This window comes from Hippocampus comes, unplaced genomic scaffold (assembly GCF_001891065.2).
Source record: "Hippocampus comes isolate QL1 unplaced genomic scaffold, H_comes_QL1_v1.1 scaffold12, whole genome shotgun sequence".
Classification (NCBI taxonomy): domain Eukaryota; kingdom Metazoa; phylum Chordata; class Actinopteri; order Syngnathiformes; family Syngnathidae; genus Hippocampus; species Hippocampus comes.
In genome coordinates, this window is record NW_017805478.1 from 330293 (window position 1) to 351072 (window position 20780).

The window sequence follows — 20780 nt, forward strand, 5'->3', positions numbered from 1 at the left end:
TCTTTTTTCCCCCGCCCCCTTCCGAGGCATTTATTTGCCAGATGTGATTTCGCATGAGAGGCAGGATGTTTTAACTAACTAATCGCAACATATTACATCTATAAAACCGTGGCGCCAACGTACTTTCTACTTTGCCGTCAAGTCCTCTCATCTCACGGAGATGCACGTGTTCCCGAGAAGAATTCAGATGGATGTGGGTGGCTGTGACCTGCTGTTGTCATTGTGATGTCAGGGATTAAGGAGAGAGAACTCCCATCGGGTTGTCTATCTCAAAAAAGGGAGGGGGAAGGGGGGGAGGGTGTACATCCTGTCAACGTACTCCCCCCCCACCCCTTTGCTTATGGTGTTCAAGTGAGAAGAGTGGTCTCTGTCCTTCTCTCCCTCCCCATTGTCATGAACTTGGTGAACGGAGAGAAAATTCTAAATGTTGGGTCCTTTGATGGTTCCCGCCTCCTGTAGTCTCGGAGAGGTGTACGCCGACGCGGCCAGACACATTGCGGCCTCGCAAAAGCCCGGGAGGCCTTGCGGACCCGCCTTACCGGGACGGCCGGCTTCGCCGGCTGCTCCCTGAGGGCCTCTCTCGCCAGGCTTGCCGTTTCGAGCCACGCCGTCAACACCGGGAGGACCTGAGCGGGCAACAAGCAAGCGTCGGTCGTTTACCGCATTGTTCATGGCCGCTTGGGTTAGCATGATCCCTCATTGGCTAATATCCTCCAACTACATGTGGAATTTCGATGACATGAGGACTGCGTGTGGGCGTATGGTTATGCGGCAGGCCGTTCTCCACAGTTTCAATTAGATTCCGCTGTTGAAATCCTTATCACTCCAGAGCATCTGTTCAATGACTAAAGTTAATGATGCTTTTGAAATGCCCTTAAGTAGACTCTCTGGTGGCGAGAGCAGCCCCCCCACCCCCCTTGCCCCCCGTGGGGTTTGCCAGGATCTCCTCTGTCACCCTGAGCCCCTCTCTTTCCTGGCAATGACAAGAAAGAAAATAGACTCGGATGTGCCCTGGTCAATAATCAATTGTCGGGACTTTATTTTTTTTACCTTTAAGGCCTGTGTTTCCAATCTGTCCGGGAGCTCCAATCATGCCAGGAATGCCCCTCGAACCAGGTAGACCGTGAGCTCCCTGGGGGCCAGGTGGTCCCGGAGGTCCAGGAGGGCCAGGGGGTCCCATAACACCAGCTCCACCAAGCACAGCCCTCTTGGCACTCATGGCCACTGCCGCTAGTTTCTCTACCCCAAAACACGCTTGTTTAGTTTATTTATGTCGGTCATTTGCGGCGAAAGTCATCTCAATGGCAAACGTGTAACTGGCCACCTTGCAACATCTTCAGCACAACTTCAATAATGTGCTGGTCAGATGCGTCCCGTCCCTGAAGAGAAGAAGATCCAAATGTGTGTCTTTATGTCGCAAACGCTTGCCTGCGTGCGTCGTAAGTGTTGGCATTTAGTGCCAAGAAAATTGAAGTGGACTCACCGGCGACCCCTGAATGCCCGGCATGCCAGGCACACCTCGCACTCCGTTCAGTCCTCTGGGACCAGGTAGTCCAGCAGGTCCCTGGTCACCCGGTTTCCCGGGGTTTCCCGTTGGACCGTTGTGTCCGGGGTCGCCCCTCACTCCTTGCTGCAAGAAGACCCCCAATGTTGAGTGAATTGGCGTCAGGTACGTGCAACGAGTGAAGTGACGCAAAAAAGAGCAACGATAGCACTCTTCAGTGTGATCTTTCATCATTCATATTCTAGAAATATTTCTGAAACAAAGCTGACCTGTCCTTTAGGTCCAGGTTCTCCAGACAAACCCTGCCAAAGCAAAAAGAAGCATTGATGTAAAAAAAAAAAAAAAGGTTCCACATGGCTTGGCGCCAATCGAAGAGCGAACGTAACAAGTTCACATCTTTTCAAAGTCCAATTTTTCCTTGTCACGAGTAGTTTTATTCTTCATTCTAACTTTGGGAGAGCCATTTCTGTTATTCTCAAGGCTACCTTGAGACATGACTGACCTTTAACATCAAATTCCTACAAGTGTTACTTCGGAATGTTTCCCCCTCTTTTCAGCTTGAAGCATTGTTCAACTGAGCTCTAATTGCTTCCTTACCTTTTCGCCTTTCTCGCCAGCTAATCCCTCAACACCTGGGTCACCCTTGAATGAAAAGAGCGTGAGGGCATGTTAGACCACAGCAAATATTTATACATGCTCATCTGCATATTGCTATACTTTCTGAGCACTAAGTCAGCATAACTGCTACTCACGATGTCTCCCTTTGCCCCGCCTTTCCCTTGGAATCCCTGAAATAAGATGTTTCAAGATTTGAATACATGTCTTCTTAAATGTAAGGATTGATTCAAGCAAATGATCAACGCAGATAAAGTGAAACCAGGTAGGAAGACGTGACCTTCTGGTGAAGAAAAGGATGATAAGGACAGATGTGAAGATGACAAATCGTGCTGCCTCATGTTCTCGTTTTTTTTACTCTGAGCCGTGACTTTACTCACGGATAAACACTGCCCCCTAAAGGACACATCTGTTATGTGACGCAGATGCTTCCCACCGCACCTTGTCTCCTGTGGTTCCACTCAGGCCCTGAGCACCTGGAACACCCATTGGCCCTCTCTCTCCTTTGCCTCCCTATCAATCATATATCACAGATGAACTGTTACTTGATTTAAAAAAAAAATACAATAAAATCAAAACTGAAGGCAAAGCAAACATGCAGCTTACAGACTTCCCGACGATTCCTTGAGGGCCCACTGGTCCGCGCTGACCTCTGTCTCCCTGGAGTTGCAGATAGAGGTGAGTATCTTGCATTGCCAATGCAATAAATTGAGATCGTTACCTTGGGACCAGGAACTCCTGCCATACCAGCTTCACCAGGAACGCCAGGCTCGCCCTAGCAACAAATCATTTTAGGTGTACAGCATAAGACCACCGTCGTAATGTATTCAAAGATGCTGTTTTGTCTCATGTGTTACCAGAGGTCCAGGAGCGCCAGGTAAGCCAGCAAGACCCCTGGGTCCAGGCTCTCCCTAACAAGAGACAGAGAAGGAGATGTTGGCCGCACAAAATGAACCGTGCGTGTAAAATGGCAATCTTACCTTAACTCCAGGGCCACCCTTGGCACCGGGACTACCGGGCAATCCCTATCGACACAAATGAGAAAATGCAACAATCGACATTCAATCGAAGGTTAACCCATGCCTTAGGTGTCCTGCCGCGCCGCGCTCTTGCAACACGCGGTTAATTCAAAACTATTTGACGGGTGTGACTATCATCACGTCAGTGAAATGAATTCCCCACGTCAACTCGTGGTTTAGCATAAAACCTTGGAGCGGGTTCCTCGCAGTGACTCTGCCGTGTATTCCGGTGCAGCTTATTATTGCGATATGCATCGCGGCATCACATCACGGTGTTTGCAGCAGTGTGACTGCAATGACCACACAGCAAAAGCTTGCATCCCATGCTCCATTACCCCTGAGTCAGAGCGGCACGCACGCAAACGTGACTAGCTACCGGTTTTATTGTGATAAATCACAATGTCACGGGAGGGGGGAAGGCTGTCTCGGGGGAGTTTAGATTCTGGAACAACTCAGGTCACAGGGTCACCGTTACCCTGGAGGAGAGCCCGGAAAAGAAAAAAGCAAAATATGAAAATATGCCAGCTGCCTCCTGCTGGCATCCCCTGCTTGTGTTCTGCCGTTGTTGATTTGGGAAGGAAACGTTGCCACCATTGCCTACGTGGCCTGCATGACAATGAACATTTGCGGACAATCTGGTTTTGGACGTGCCTTTCATGACTTTGCCGTTATGAATCACTCACCGCTGTTCCCTGAGGCCCAGGAGGACCTGGCATCCCAGCTTGGCCGGGTCCACCCTGCCAAAAGATGAAAGTGAGAATGAAAAAAAATTGTTCCCTGCACCATCGAGCTTCCTATCACGGCAACCGCGCGTAAGCCTTACTTTGATTCCCGGAATGCCCGGTGTGCCGTCTTTTCCATCGATGCCAGGCAGGCCCTGAAAATGACGAGGGTGGACTTCATTTAGCACAGTATGACATTGTTTCAACTGACTCAGGTGCAAAAACGCCAAAAAAACCCCAACTCACATTGTCTCCTTTCTTGCCAACTGCACCCTGTGGGCCCTGGATACCACGGCTGCCCTGCGGGAGGAAAGCAAATGAATGTTAATGTATTCAAATCAAACCTCAGGATCACACTTTTTTTTTTTAAACGACGACAATATTCACTGAACATCATGCGGAAGGTCACTCACTTTATCCCCCTTGTCTCCTGCCTCTCCGGGCGAACCCTGAGGACCCTCCTCACCCTGAAAGTCAAATGGGTTACCTAAATAGAGTGCATCATCTTTTTCGATGTCAACACAAACCTGTGCTTGTGTGGGTTCTTACCGGAGGTCCGGGTATCCCTACAGGTCCGTTGATGCCCTTGTAACCACGAGGTCCCTACGGAAAAGCACAAAAAGTGCTCTTAATCGCTTGAGATCATGGTCGCCTCCTCTTCATCATGATGAAGGGGCAATTAGTGCTGAGCTCAATCCACTAATGGGAGTCGCAAAGAAAATGAGGGGCCGTTTTGGCTTTGGCGCTAACTTGGCTAACACAGCGAATGTTAACGGTAAGACAGATTGCTACAGAGGATCATTAACTACATATGGAGACACGGCGGACCCAGATAACCCCGACTCATTAGAGGAGGCGAGGGATGTGCAGTGGCATCATTTCCATATGTCCCCATTGCTGGTAATGGATGATGTTTGTATAGCAAGTCCAACTGTACTACACCGACTTGGAACTCTTCAAAAAAAATGAGAACAGCCTTGCCTCGAAAGATAAAGTGGACAATAAAGTTGTGTCAACATGAGACAAGTTTTATTTCTCACCGCCTCTCCTTTTGGACCCATCATTCCTGGATAACCTCTCACACCCATTGGACCCTATATATGCACAAAAAATCAAAAGTAAGAACAAAGTTGACCGTCTACCCAGAACAAAGGCAGCCAGCCACTCCAACCGATCACTTCAGTCAGAATAAGCGAGTACGTGACACAAACTATGATTGTCATACCGAAGGTCCCGGAATGCCTTGCTCTCCAGAGAGGCCCACTTCTCCTTTGATTCCCTGGAGTAGGAGAGAAAAGATTGAATTGTTTTTCTTGAGTACGCATAGAAGAACAACAAACAGGCTCGAGCCTTATTGACGAAGAAAAAAAAAGTTGCTCTTTTCAAGCGTTAGCTGGCTGGCATGATTGAAAAGACACACAGCAGGCATTAGGAAGGTCCCCAAATCAACTCAATGCAGCTTTTGAAACTCGTCAAACGGTTCCCGGTTCCAATTTATAAACGCAACCTGCATGCTCTCGGGATGGGACACATGACTAGCTCTGAAAAGAGACTAACTTACTGTTTATGCTGAGGCGAGCTAGCTGAAACTTTATTGAAGCTATTTCTGTCATATAAATGGAGTCTATCCTACAATCGAGTCTGACCAACTCCTGACAAGCATCTTTTTGAAGACAGAGCAACATCACAGTATGTCCAGGAGTCTAAGACATTAGCTTGCACGATCGGGGAGGGAGCTCCATGAACAAGTTCATCATTTATTTGTCGCCAGCAGACTTCTCACAGACTAATTCCTGCTGTCTGACTTGCTTCTCCCCAAGATTCCGCAGTGTGCTCGTTAGATCTGCTTTAATTCAGCAAAGGTGAGGTGAGCAGACGAACCCTGACTAGCTCATCCTCCCGCTCGAGTATCTGGCTCCTCACCGCCCTTTAATCCCGCTCACCCTTACGCTAACTGCACGGCCAGGTCCGACTAGCAGGGCCAGGTTAGCGCCAGTCATGTGCCTCGGGGTGGCTTCATGCCAACTAATCCTTGCCTCTGCTGGTTCTGAATGTTGGAGGAGAATGTGAAACTGTGCAAGATGAACATGAGAGATTGTGTGGCCTACCTGTTTTCCAATACTGCCGGAGTCTCCGAGAACACCGGGTCGTCCTTTGTGACCCTACAGAGAAAGCGCAAAAGACATCCAATCAAGGGGGTAAATATGACAAATTAGATTTTTTGTTTTTTTTCCTGCAGTTAAAGTCTAATGCCATTGGAGCGAAGCAGTGCAGTGATTGAAGGTATCCAACAGATGAGGTTGCACCAACAGGACTTGAATGTTAGACCGACATGTTTGCAATGTTTTGGCCTTGGCACAGTCCTGAAACATGAAACAGCGAAGCGGGACACTCACTTTGACTCCCTGAAGTCCCTGCGGGCCCTTAGGTCCTGCTGGACAGTTCAGAGGACACTGTTGTGGAGAGAGGGACATTTGTCAATCCTACTCCGTCAAGACATCTTTGACAATATATTTTGAGCTTCTGGGTCTTACCTGGAAGTCGGCACTTCCTTCTTCTCCACCAATGAACTTCCCTGGTGGGCCCTAGATAGATAAGTCACAGACAGACAAATGGACTATTACCCCTTTTCCAGCAAAACAAACTCGGTGCCGGTTGGGCGCCAGGGCCAGCGCCGTTCTTACTTGGTGCTTAACAAGTTCTTACGAAAAACGCGTTTGCTTTTTCCACCGGCAAAGAGGCAAGTAGGAGCGCTTCTATTTTTCTTAATCATTGGAGATGATCACGAGGCTGGCGGCGACTCGGTGATCGCATGCGATCCGGGCACATCCGCCATCGCTTTCTGGTGGGAAACAATTGTGCCGGAGTTCACCGCTCAACGGTTTGTGCAAAACTTGCCTGCGTCCAGGCAGTAATTCATCTACATCTGCGATCGTCATGATAACCCCGCCCACCGTCCCCTTATCATTGTTGGTGTCGGAATCTAGCCCGACAAATAACTGGGTCCAGTTTAAGGACCGGTTTCAAGAACCGGAGTGAGAGCGAGTGGTGGAAAAAGAAAGAACTGGTGCTGGGCACTGGCCTGGAACTCGTACTAGCTACCCGGTTAGTTGTCAGAGTTGCTCATGCGAGCTGAGAACTATCTACCTCTTCTCCATCTTTCCTTTTCTCTGTTTATAGTTTGCGTTCGGAGGTAAAATATCTCCAATGAGGCCGATGTATTTTTGCTACAGTCAGGGGAGACAGCCCACAGATTTCATGGAAGGTGTATGTTTGGGGAATGGGGGTATTTACCCGAAGATAGCACGAAAGCTAAACAAATACACTCCCCTGAGCCGGAAACATCACTCATTGAAGACAACCCCTCCACTCCCCCGAACGCATACGGGAGAGTACATCTACCCGTAGAAAATACACTTGAAAGCCTTCAACTCCAAACTGTTGATATTTCAGTGCTTTCTCTGCAGGGACACATGCAAGATTCACGGCGTTGTGCCCGTATGGGGCATTTTTACACAGCAGTGAGTGTGCTAAACACATTTGCCTTTCCCAGAAGAAACCGTGCAAGTCACAGCCATGGCATGACCTCCACCGAGTTTCAACGTGTGGAGCTTTGACGGTACATTTGAATTGGACAAAAGATTCATCTTTTCCTTAATAAAGCTTTCTCTGAGAACTTTTTGAGTGTTGTGTCTGGACATTTTTGTACAAGTTCCAGCTTGGCCTTTGGCATTGCTTTTGTTAATGAGTGGTTTGCATCTGCTGGTGGATGCCTCTTAGTTCATGAAGTCTTGGATAAACAGTAGATTGTGATACTTGTATACTCCTACATTCTCGGGGGTTTTTGTGTGTGCGTCTTTGTTTCCAGCTCACACAAATTTGTTTCTGTCATTAACGGTTGCTATTTTACCCTTTTGACCTCTGTTACCCAGTACAACAGCGGTTTCTTCTTCAGGACATTCCAAACTTTGTGCAATGGCTCAGATGAATTTCCCATCTTGTCCCTCACCTGAACAAGTTTGGTAAACAAATCTCCAATGATGACGTCTTGGATAACTTACAATTTGGACCTCGACTTGGATTACACATTTTACAAAAATCCACTTTGCCGATTTAAAATAGTGAGAAGCACAAAACAAAGACTCAAGACTTACTGGCTTGCCTGATGGCCCAGGAAGCCCTGGAGGCCCAGGCGGTCCCATCAAACCCTATTAAGGAAAAAAAAGAAGGTGGAGGGGGGGGGGGGGGGGGGGAATCCCAAAGATGAGCTTGGTGTTTGTTCACTTTAAAAAGTGTGACAATGTTTTGTGCTCATTATGCTGACCTTTGGTCCGGTTGGTCCGATTTCACCAGGAAGCCCAATTGGCCCCGGAGCCCCCTGAATAATTCATTGACACAATCAAATCTTTTCAGCCCACAAAAAAACAAAACAAAAACAACAACTATATCCACAGGTATAAAAAGATGCCAAAAGTCAATCTAGTAAACAAGAAACGTACTGCGAGTCCTGGGAGGCCCGGTCCCTGTGTGTGAATAAGAAGCACAAGTGGTCAAAGAGTTTTCCGACAAGTGACATCAAATTTCTACCGCTCCTATTTTATCGATTCTCTACATACCCTAATAACTTTCAAAGGAAGGAAGGCCGCTGTCGTCTAATAAATCAGTAATGACTGCTGAGTTCCGGCATGAAGGATAAACCTTCGGTCGGTTTACATTTGCTGTTTATTTCGCGTTGTAATTAATTATAGACGATGCAATTAAGTATGTGAGCCTTCTTGCGGGAAGGACAGCCCGTGGCACAACATTTTGTGTCTCTCTGCCTTGCACCACTCACTCCCCAGCCCTTCTTTGTTCGACCATGACATTGAATGACTCCGGAACTGAGGTTTGGGCTGTGCTAATAAGTGTCAGCTCGATGGAGACGCAGCCCCCCCTACAGGTTATAAACCGTGTTACAGTTCAACCAGAGGAAACGCTGGAATTGAAGTTCTAATCCATCTCGAGCAAGGGTCTCATACTCAATTTATGTGCAGGCTGGGAGAGTCTGGGTCACATCAGGTAATCCACAAAAAAGGTTTCAAGTATTGAAAAAAAAAAAGTACAACTCATCCAATCTTCTATTCATAACAGTTCAGAGCATGAACGGCTCTTCAGTACATAAACACGATTGTGATCTCGGCATGCCTCTCTGCTCCCCAAAAAAAAGAAATGAAATTCAGTCTGCAGCTTCTCTTGAAATTGTCTTTGATTCCAACCTCTCTCTTCACGGTTGGCCTATTTATCATTTGAAGATTACCCGGACCATATTTGTTGTTTGTCGGGTACAACTGCTTCGTCATTAGCAATGCCCGCATAATCAACGTATACTTACAGGTCTGCCAGGCTCACCACTTAACCCAGGCTGACCCTGTAGATGAGAAGGCAATGATAAGAAGTAACACAATTAAAAGTGCACCAAACGGACTGTATCATTCAAATCTGATGTGATCGTATGAAATGCAACGCCGCAGCCGAGGCGCATTCGTAATGTAATCCTGCTGAAAATTAAGAGCAGCAATGACCATTTTCCAATTTCCGTGCCGTCGTGAATTACTTACGTCCAACGCCGCACCCGGTATTTCACTTCACTGCCTATTTATACTTCCACTCCATTACATTTCGGATGCTTTTTTTTATGTTTCACAATGTACTTCAACTGATTAATGTGTCAGCTATTCGGGTTACTTTGAAGATTGGTGTTATATATGGATATGAGCTGCTATAAATCCGATCGCCCAGCAGCAGCCAAAGTTTGAAACGCCTTAACGAGCATCATTAAATGTAGCGCCAGTAAATCAGAATCAGCAGTTCTCATCAAATACTCCAACGGGGACACCTTTTCTAGAGTCACGAGTGAATTTCAAAGTTATGAAATATTTAAAGGAAGTTTTTTTTATATATATTTTTTCATCCATCCAACAGCAGTGAATGGCAAAACTTGCCTTTGGGCCAGGGCTTCCCACGGCACCTCGATCGCCCTTTGCGCCAATCAAACCCTGCCGATGGAGAGAAAAAGATGAAGAAAATGCGCACGTAGGTCAGCCACTCGGTTTGCTACATGAGGCGTGAATTCACATTGAAATCATCAGATATTTGATTCAACTTGACATGAGTCCAGGAGGTAATTAGGAAACAAACAGGAGATTTGAGATTCCAAAGAGGATTAGGGGCAAACGCTCAAAAGACTTCGCGTATGTGTGCGAACGCACTTCATTTAGCAAGTGAGCATGCGACACATGCAGATAAACAAGGCGCTTCCACCAACTCCACTCAAACCTAGATACTTCCACTCCATTACATTTCGGATGCTTTTTTTTTATGTTTCACAATGTACTTCAACTGATTAATGTGTCAGCTATTCGGGTTACTTTGCAGATTGGTGTTATATATGGATATGAGCTGCTATAAATCCGATCGCCCAGCAGCAGCCAAAGTTTGAAACGCCTTAACGAGCATCATTAAATGTAGCGCCAGTAAATCAGAATCAGCAGTTCTCATCAAATACTCCAACGGGGACACCTTTTCTAGAGTCACGAGTGAATTTCAAAGTTATGAAAGATTTAAAGGAAGTTTTTTTTATATATATATTTTCATCCATCCAACAGCAGTGAATGGCAAAACTTGCCTTTGGGCCAGGGCTTCCCACGGCACCTCGATCGCCCTTTGCGCCAATCAAACCCTGCCGATGGAGAGAAAAAGATGAAGAAAATGCGCACGTAGGTCAGCCACTCGCTTTGCTACATGAGGCGTGAATTCACATTGAAATCATCAGACATTTGATTCAACTTGACACGAGTCCAGGAGGTAATTAGGAAAGAAGCAGGAGATTTGAGATTCCAAAGAGGATTAGGAGCAAACGCTCAAAAGACCTCGCGTATGTGTGCGAACGCACTTCAGTTAGCAAGTGAGCATGCGACACATGCAGATAAACAAGGCGCTTCCACCAACTCCACTCAAACCTAGTTGCAATTGAATCATGCAGACTCGCCATTCACCGTTAAATTCGATATACCTTTAAAAAGATAAACACAACATTTGCATTCATATATCCATTCAAACGTTACTCGAGACACGAGACGTCATAAGTGCAACCCGTTGGCCTCATCATGTGACTCCCCACCAAAAGTCCGAAAGGCTCGAAATTGAAACGGTCCACTTTCCCATGTTCTCACATCAATGCCGTTCTCTCCCGGAGCACCATCAGGACCTGGCTCTCCTGGCTCTCCCTTTTGTCCCTAAAAAATCAAAACAAAAGAAAAACACAGGCGGCAACTTAAAATAAATGGAAGTCATAATTCTACATGTATTCATCATGTAAAAAGGAGAGTGCTTACTGGTGGACCAGGGGGACCAGGTGGACCTTTGTCTCCCTTGAAAAAGACGAGTATTGATCATTAAGGAATGCAAAGGTGATGAACAATTAAAGGAGACATATACATATAGACGTATATGTGTGTGTATATATGGATATAAGTTTCATTTAAGTTTAACCATAAGCTTAAGAATTTCATATCTGTTTCAAGAAGACATTGAACATTGACTCAACCCCAAAGCATATAAATTGGAACGTTCAAGATGGATTTTTTTTTTTTTTTGCCAGTCTGCAGCTATTGCTTTCCTAACCTGAAATATCCCAAAATGTATCACATGACTGTGACACAACCCCAGACTCCTTCCCTCAGGTCTGCCAGGGGGCCCTTCTCAAAGACGCCTCTCTGCTTGGGAACAGAGCTCCTTTATAGCTCGGAATGTTTGCATTCGCAGAGCCCCCTACCGGTTAAATTAGAGGACTGCACTCATGTACTGGGTTGGTATTTCCCCAGCACAATGATGCTCTTTGTAGCAAAGCTGGTGGGCAAACCGGGGGAGATACTCACATCAATGCCGTCCGACCCAGGAGTGCCAGAAGGTCCTGGTGGGCCTGCCTGGCCCTGAGGACCAGGTGGACCCCTCTGAAGGTGAATAAAAGGAGAACAAATGGATTAGATACATCTGCATGAATCTTTTTTTTTTTCCTATAAGGAACCATACATATATGAAGAGCATTTACTCCATTTTGACCAACCCGATTAATTTCTTGGACAAGAAAAAAAAAAAATTCTATTCATGGAATTTTTTAAAATATAAATTATGCCTTTAAAAAGGAGAGCCGAAATGGAAAAGTACCACAATAAAAAAATGTTCTGTTGTATATTTAGATGACATTTTCCACAAGTAAAGAAATGCGCATTTTACAATCTCATTTTGGTAATGCGTTTTACAGTATAAATTGCAATTAAATGATCCTATAATGAAATGTTCAAAATAATAATGGTGATACAATGTGTATGATAAACACACACAGAATACATTCTGTGAAGGTTTCGTGCCGTTGGCAGTAATTCCTTTCATATATAAAACACAATAGAAGATGAAATATTAATAATAATGCCGGGGTACAAAGCGATTAGATACATCTGCATGAATCCATTTTCTTTTTCTAAAAGGAACCATACATATATTAAGATCATTTTCTCCATTTTGACCAACCCAATTAATTTCTTGGACGACAAAAAAAAAAAAAAAAACAAAACATTCTACTCATGGAATTTTTGAAAATATAAATTATGCCTTTAAAAAGGAGAGCCGGAATGGAAAAGTAGCACAATAAGAAAATGTTCTGTTGTATATTTAGATGACATTTTCCACAAGTAAAGAAATGCGCATTTTACAATCTCATTTTGGTAATGCGTTTTACAGTATAAATTGCAATTAAATGATCCTATAATGAAATGTTCAAAATAATAATGGTGATACAATGTGTATGATAAACACACACAGAATACATTCTGTGAAGGTTTCGTGCCGTTGGCAGTAATTCCTTTCATATATAAAACACAATAGAAGATGAAATATTAATAATAATGCCGGGGTACAAAGCACCGAAAGTGTAATGTGGGAGGAGGGGTCACTCAGACGGCACACCGAACCCACAACATTTGTCTTCATATATGTGGGCATGCTTTCCAGGTGAGACTTTCTTTTAATCCGAAATTCCAATACTGAAGGGATTCAAAATGAAAAATGGACAAAAACATTTCCAGATTCCTCCACTGTAAAAAAAAACCAAAAAAAAAACATCCAACAGAGATGGCATGTGGGTGTCATTTTAAACACCTTGCAGTCAAAGTTTGTTTTGTTTCTCTGTGCCACTGCCCAGAGATTCCCATCCTCCACTGCCACAGGATTTTCATTTGAGGGGAAAAAAGGAAAGAAAAAAAAAGGTGGGGATTGCATTTTGTTTCTTGATTTGAAAAATGAACATCTTGTCGAAAAACATCAGCAGGAAGCCATCACGGTCTCCATTTCAAGCCCGAGACAAGAAGAGAGTTCAAAAGCGGCAATAATCCCAACAAAAATGAAGGCCCCCGTGTCCTTTGTAGAAAAGTAGAAAATCCATTTCATGCTCATCTCTTTCTTTTCACCTGGAGTCAGGTGACTACCCCGCCACATCACATACGATAGCGGCATTTGGACTTCAAGTACCTCTCCCACTAACCTAAGAAAATCCCACCACCAAATGGCACCCGGCTCAGCATAAAGAAGTTGCTTGGAGCAGGTGTCCCCCCCCTGTCCACTTACCACTTGGGCCAGAACCAGGCACAGTGTCTGCAGTATTACCCAGGACTTCAGCATGACCGAGAGAGAAGCCATGGTCCTTCTCCCCTGTCGGTCTCTCTCCTCGGTTCAACAAATCCTCTCTTCTTGCTCTCCTATTCCTTTCCAGGCCAACGCAGTGAGGGAGTGATGGGGTAAAAACGAACTCCGAGAAAGTGTGGGGGTGGGGTGGCGGGTATGTGCACACTCAAGAAAAAAAAAATCCAACTCAGGAGGATAGGGTACAAAGGGGTGGATGAGGGGGGGGGGAGTGAGTGAGAAGGAGGCAGGGGTGTAATGATGACATCCTAGAAGGAAGCAAGGAAACGCATATTGCATCTTCTGCCGTGATTGGTTATTTGATGGAAAGTATACACATTTTTCTCAAAGCAACGCAAGCTCCTCCCAAATCCTGAGGAGCTGGATGACTGAAAACGGAACTCGAGGTGAAATTCAGGCTTTCAATGTTTAGATTTCAATGCTAAATGAAATGATTGTTTTCGTATTTCTATAAAGCAAACACACTGACACCAAGTGGTCATTTCTCCAATTACAGTTAGTCCTGAGCGCAAACAAGTTGCAATGTCAAAATGACCTGATAGTGACCCCTAAAGTTGTTCGACAAAATAACATGAAGTTCTCTCGAGATCCACTAGATGGCAGCAAATCCAACATATTTCAGCCTGAGCCTCAACAGGAGACTGAGGAAACATTGCGCTCTTAAAACGCACATCACTTGATCGCCTTCATCATTAAACAGCCAACTTGAAAAGTTTTAAAGGTGCTTTGTGCTGTTTGGAGAGGGACCTCTGTTATAGAAAACACAATTGTTGCCCTCTCCTCAGTCAGAAAAGTAGCTAGTGGCTGTCCTAAAAGTCCATTTTTGTCATATTGTATGTTTTATAGGCCTGCATGGTATATCGAATATGGTAGTTTGACTGGGCCCACAAACAAGCGTTGGTGACAATTTACTTGACCTCTAGTAAGCAATGACTTTTTCGAAAAGTGACAGAATAGTTAAGCCACAAAAGTCACAACGACACACTATTTTCTGACAGATAGGGCAATTTCCATTTTTGGGAAGCTGGAAATAGATCGTAAATTCACTTCGGTCAAAATGTGTGTTTGTTGTCTGCTTGCCTAGTTTGTTATCAAACTTCTGTGGGAGCGGGTCATCTTTTTTGGGGACAGACGAACACATCTGTCTTCAGGGCGGTGACATTGCAATGTCCGTTTCTTGAGTTGCTTTAAAACTATTCAGAGAGGTTATCTCTCAGTTCAATGACAGTTTGGATCTCATGATCTAAAAGCAAATCAACTTATTTTTTTGGAGAATTATGACAGTTTCTTGAGTTGTGCTTTCACATAACATACAGTGCTGTCAACTTTGGTCCAGAAGGAATGTTTTTGTTTTCTTTAACCAAACATTTATTAAAATGATTTTGAACTGCCTGGCATTATTTGTATGACAGTTGTGCGCTGTCATCTTACTTTTTTTTGATGGGGGGGGGGGGGGCACCATATCGATGTCTTCAATAAATGTTATGTGATAGAGGTGGAATTAATTTGGGGAATGGTAAAGATTGGCAGGATTCGGGACCCAATTGCAAGGAAGCATTCAAAAAAAAAAAATGCGAAAGAGCAAAAAGGCAAAAAGGTACCGATAGTGATGGGCAAAATGACGTGAAGCTTCAATGGTTTGTGTCAAGTAAAAGTGGGCATGGGAAATAAAGTCTCATTTCGGGGAGCGTGTCAGATACGTCATTGTCACATGACCAGGGGAAAATGACGTCTCGTTTCGGGCGGTCCGTGTCCAGCGGAAAAGGTCACGTGAACAGGTAAAAGGAGCCTCGCATTCGCTGATGACGTAACACAAGGTGAAAAAGGTTCTGATTTCACCGCATCCAAAAGTGTGCCTTTCACGTTCTTCTTTGTTGCTTGCCAGTGCTTAGAAAACAGTATTTATCTACCAATTGTTGACACTGGTGATGGGCAGATGATAGCTCAAGGAGTGTATTGCCACAAACTGTGTTGACAATATGTTGGTCGCTCAATAGTGACCTCTGCTGTACATATGAAATCATTACAGGTAAACAAAATGTAAAAAAGGAAAAAAAAACTTGCATGGCGTGAAGCCCAAAATAGCCCGTACAATGATATTTTAGCTTCATCCGATTGCTAGTTCTTTACTTAAAATATTACGTCAGCTTTTTATGAATTCACCCACGGCACATGCAGGAAAAAAAAAACAAAAAACAAAACAGCTCAATGGTATTCTAGAGTGCAGATGAAAGGTGTCAGAAATAACGGCAAAGTGAGAAAGAGGCGACCGTCAACAAATCTGCAGCGTTTGAGCCCGGCCCCGCAGACCTGAAGTCAGCCCCCCAAAAGTAAAAAGCCGGTCGACAGTCCGTCAAGAGGCACATATTGACAGGCTGATGAGATACACGTGGAGGATATTCATCTGTCTGGTATGAAATATTCATTTGGGTTTTTTTTTATGCTTAGAATTCTGGCATGAAGATCAATTTAACCATTGAGGGTTTTGGCTTACACTATTGACATGCAAAATCAATCGGGATTGAACGGATGGAAACACATGATTAGGTTGTCAGCCATGATGCCTGAAGCAGTCGAAGTGCACTTGGGTTGTTGATCACATCTGTTGATACTTTCATTAACGCCCCGTTTTCATGCTGGTCTTTTATACTGGTGGGCGGGGTTATTATTATTATTTTTTTTATATAGTCTGCAATTCAAAAGAAACACAGCAGCAAAATATGACAAGGTGACCCGCTAATCAGACATTATACATCCAAACACAACGGAAATGGAGTTGGACATAACACAAGACAATATAACAACAGTAAACAGATATTGCATGTACCTCACACTTTCCCAGAATCCCTCTTACTTCTTTAAAAAGATCAAACGCTGATTTCATCTGGAGTGAGCGGAAAGAAAAAAAAGAAACAACACTTCAGAGGTTGTCTGGTTTAAAGCTGTGGCTTTAAAATCCTTCAACAACTCCCAGTGTGAGATTCATCAGGCAAAAAAACATTTTCTACTTATTCCACATCATAGAAGTCTTGTTTATTGGTCTTTGGAAACAGACATCACAGTGTTGACTTGCAGTTACAGGTGAGGCGCCATATCAAGGCGTCCGTTGTTATCAAAATCGGCGAAAGGAAAATGAATGACGTGAAATGGCGACTTTGAAATGTGAACGTTGTCGGGGTAAAATCGTCAACGGGATACATTGAAACGAGGTCGGATAGCTTTGATGCATTTTCAAAGTCAGCGTGAACCAAAACTTTGATTGTGACAAACCATGACATCCTGAGATATTGTACACTAAATGTTGATTGTACTTAGAAATGGTCAACGTCCGGGGCAAGTCTTGAAATTGGAGAGCTTTTCCCTTTCATCCATCATGTGTGTGACATACAGTATGGCTATCGTCACTTAGCGTTGCCCTTTTGCTCTTGTGTGTTACTCCCTCCAGTAATAGATTGCACCTGGACTTGAACTCAATGTTTGCCGCCTGCGTCTTTTCAGTCGTCTCTTGAAACTCCAATACAACATTTTTGGGGGGGATACTATAATGCGTGCCCTAGATTTTAGACAGACTTGCCTTCCATTTATGATTAGCCCCACCTACACCCCCAACCGTCAGACTATTTTTTTGAGACTAATCACTCCAGTACCGAACCTTGACTTTGAGTTTATGATTTTGATTTGATTTTATTTCCCCCGGGACAAAGATTGATACATTTTGGTCCGGCTCTACGTCCTTCTGACAGCCGTATCTGGATAGGACTGTATTATTTTTAGTGTCTCTATTTTTTTTTGGAAAACATTTTTTTTTTTTTTTTTGCTTATCTGTCAAAAACTATTTGGCAAATGCAATAATAACTGCCTACGTAAATGATAGTAGAACGCGTCAGTCCTGCCAAGGACACTCAGTTTGGCTTAAGGGAGAAAGCAGACAAAAGCTTTACTCATCTGGGTTGGCTCGAACTCCTCTCGAGCGTTACGATGCCGATTATAAAGTCATAACAATCAGCACTCTCCATTAGTTTTGCAGAACTTTTGACAAATAACGGTCCCAGACGGAAACCATCAGGGTTGGAATATGCACTATTCACACCCAGCTCGTAAAAGACATATAATCCGCCTTTAGAGGTTTTTTTTTTTTTTTTTTGTTGAGGCACATCAGAGCTCATGCTGATGCACTATTCACCCCCCGCTTGTAAAAGACATATAATCCCCCTTTAGAGGTTTTTTTTTTTTTTTTTTTGTTGAGGCACATCAGAGCTCATGCTGACTCATAATTTTGAAGACGATTCAAACCGTACTTCGCAACACATGAACTCATTCAAGTGACATGCTGTTCACAAATTGAGCAATACGAAAACATCAAGCAAAAGCGCGGTCTGGTCATTAGCCATCTGTGGTCAGTGGCGCTTTGGGTGAGCCAGGGTGTCAGTATGGCATGCGGCAACGTCACTGCTTCCCGTTTCTCGCCTCATTCCCTTCTGGCTACTTTCGGGAGGATTTTCACTCAATCCCCAAGGCTGATCTTGCACGACAACGCTTTCACACCTCAACGTTTTGGTGTCGCTCCAAAACAGTGCCTTTGTCCACGTCGCTTTTGTCCTTCTCGCATTCCCCCGAACTCTTTCACTCACCTCGCCAGCTTGTCTCGAGGTGACTTTTCTCTGACCGTCGTTCCCCTTCGGTGACTGCTGTCCGGCTTCATCATCCATCTTTTCATCTTCCAATTTTCATTCCGCCCTTTTTCTCCTCGGTATCCTTCAGAGGTCATACGCTCAGCATTTGTCAGTGACACTTTGGACACACCTTTTCCTCGCACGCGGCCGGGTGGATTGAAAACCTCGCTGCTCGTGATGCACACCGCTGGCAGCATGACACGTGATGACCTAAAACGGTGCACAACACAGGTGGCTTACTGCATCAGCGACAACGTTGCTGTGAATTTACCTTCGGCAGATTTAATATGGTCGTTTGCATGACCGTTTATGGACATTTTTAGTTTGAAGCGTGACAGTGACGTGCTGCTTTTGTATGAGCGATCAAAGATGTTCTCGCTCTCTCTCGCTCTATGCCGCGTCCAATTTCCCTCACATACGGTCGCTGCTTTGAAGTTCCGCATGATGACTTTTGTTCTTCCACATTGCACAGTTTCATTGGCTTTGGCTTGGATGGAATCTGATTCCGCTTTGTCTTGCTTCGCCGACAGCATTTGTATCGGACTAGAGCGGCGTGGATGATCACCCGCCGTCTTCATCCAGAATAGCTTTCTTCTCTGAACTGATGCTTGACGACTGAACCAGCAGCTGCTCTTTAGTCAGTGTGGTCTCCACTTGCGCCACGGTTCCCACATTCAGTACACTTCGTGCAGAACCTCTCTCCTGAGGTCTGCTCGTCAAATAGCATTCCATTCCACCTCCATGTCCGTGGCGCTTGGCCATGAATATCTTGTTCTCGTTTGAGAGCTTTCCGTCAGCTCTTCTGGTACTACATCGGACACTGCCCAACAATGTCCGAAGGTTGAACGTAGCGCTCTTATAGATTATCGATCCCAAGAGACAGGAAAGACCCAAGACAAACCATAGGGATCCTTTTAAAACCCAGCGGTTAAATAATGAGCGCAGGACCAAAGACAAACCATAGCCGGGCACAAAGGCATCCTTTTAAAACCCAGCGGTTAAATAATGAGCGCAGCTGGTGAAGTGAATCGGGGACAAATGCCACCAATCGGAGAGGAGCAGTCAAAGATTCTCAACAAACCACAAGCACACAGAGGAACCAAAAAAAAAAAAAAAACCCCCAAAAAACAAATGGCACCGCATAAAACACGATGGGCTGTAACATAAGCTCCAATGAATAGACGGTGAGAGATGAGCACCGATCAGCGCCAGCGGTCACAGCTTCAGGACGAGAGTGCATGTATGGACGCGGGCAAAACATACACACCTCCTGTGGGGAATTGTTGCAAAGCGGGAAACTGCACCCAGGTGTTGATGACGAGAAAATGAACAACGCTCGCGGGAGTGTGAGGGATCAGGGGTCATGCTTTGTATGTTCCCACATGAAAGCCAGTTAAGTACCGGCAGGCGGAGCCATAAGCGGCGGTCACCTTTAAATCTAATGATGCAGACAGATTTTCCGGACATGGGATGATGGTGCTCGGTGTTTTTGAGTCCCTACGAAAAGAAAATCTGAAGAGTAACCCGCAGTTTTTCCCGCTCTCTCCCGTCTGCCTTCGAGGACGGTTTACAGTGTGACGTGAAATGTTGGCTCCGGCTGCGTGAAGCTGTACCGCACGGCGGATATTCCCGACCACTTGACTAGAATAGCAGATGGGTCCACTGTGAACATTTGCAACATTTGTTTCTGACTAAGTCAAATAACTGACTTTCATTTATTTTTATCTCACTGGGAGACTGGATTTATGGTGCTTGTTCACCGTATGGGCCCGAACCAGAAGTTTTTCCACTACCCCATTAGACAAGTGAGTGAGTAACAACACTTTAATTGCGCTTTCATCCACTGGCAGAATTGGAATGCATGAGAAAATCCAGATGATGTCCAGTGGGATGGACTGTGGTCATCCCTGACCATGTTCAGGATTTACAGTCTTATCTTTTAATTCGCTCTCCTTAGAACAGCCTACCAAAATGAACTACGAATTTCAGACAATGCATTTTTTTGTCATTTCTCAATCCTTTTCAATGGAGCATAGTCACACCAAAGTTCAATCTGCACAAAGGCAGGCCTGAGCCCGGATTCGTACCCGCATCCTCATCCTGTAAGCCACCATTGGAGTTTCTATTCATCTCAATCGAACATTTTTTAGCATCCCTGTGGATACAAGGGAATTATGCAGAGTCCTGTTTATCTTCTATATTATTCCATGCATGCTTAAAAAGCTCACATGTGGTTATGTTTCAAACATGAAAGCATGAATGCACATGAATCATCTAGGTGGGGGTTGTTGTTTTTTTTTTATCCTCCCCTCAGTCATCTTGTGATGGTCATATTCAAATTGCCAGATTCATGCAGTTTTGTGAAAATACTTCAGGTCACATTTGATTATTTGATGACTACACCTGGCAAGGATATTGCTTACATTAGTAGGCTTTCTTGGGGCGATATCAAGTGTTGCAGGACGTGACTGCAATAAATTATTGGAGTCATTTTAGGTTTGATGAGTTTCTA

The 20780-nt window shown here is 44.7% G+C and overlaps 1 protein-coding gene across 1 annotated transcript; it reads right to left on the reverse strand.

The window, feature by feature from the left end:
• Window positions 1-15: 15 nt before the first annotated feature.
• Window positions 16-13758, reverse strand: col9a2 (procollagen, type IX, alpha 2). The gene is made up of 32 exons (XM_019875603.1): window positions 13521-13758; window positions 11777-11851; window positions 11234-11269; window positions 11072-11134; window positions 10525-10578; window positions 9232-9267; window positions 8360-8383; window positions 8185-8238; window positions 8015-8068; window positions 6395-6445; window positions 6257-6313; window positions 5969-6022; window positions 5086-5139; window positions 4901-4954; window positions 4410-4463; window positions 4274-4327; window positions 4107-4160; window positions 3962-4015; window positions 3822-3875; window positions 3100-3144; window positions 2977-3030; window positions 2841-2894; window positions 2726-2779; window positions 2561-2632; window positions 2257-2292; window positions 2102-2146; window positions 1774-1806; window positions 1484-1630; window positions 1325-1379; window positions 1051-1239; window positions 896-973; window positions 16-626 (listed from the first exon to the last, which is right to left on the reverse strand). The coding sequence occupies exons 1-32, from the start codon at window positions 13590-13592 to the stop codon at window positions 421-423; spliced, it is 2076 nt and encodes a 691-aa protein (XP_019731162.1). The 5' UTR covers window positions 13593-13758; the 3' UTR covers window positions 16-420.
• Between the last annotated feature and the right edge of the window lie 7022 nt (window positions 13759-20780).

Excerpts from the sequence above, each read along its gene's own strand:
- col9a2 (XM_019875603.1), bottom strand. The coding sequence starts at position 13,592 with ATGGCTTCTCTCTCGGTCATGCTGAAGTCCTGGGTAATACTGCAGACA. Across the intron at positions 2,293-2,560 it reads GTGGAACCACAGGAGACAAG|GGATTCCAAGGGAAAGGCGG; the intron begins GTGCGGTGGGAA and ends ATCTTATTTCAG. Across the intron at positions 2,147-2,256 it reads GCGGGGCAAAGGGAGACATC|GGTGACCCAGGTGTTGAGGG; the intron begins GTGAGTAGCAGT and ends TTTTCATTCAAG.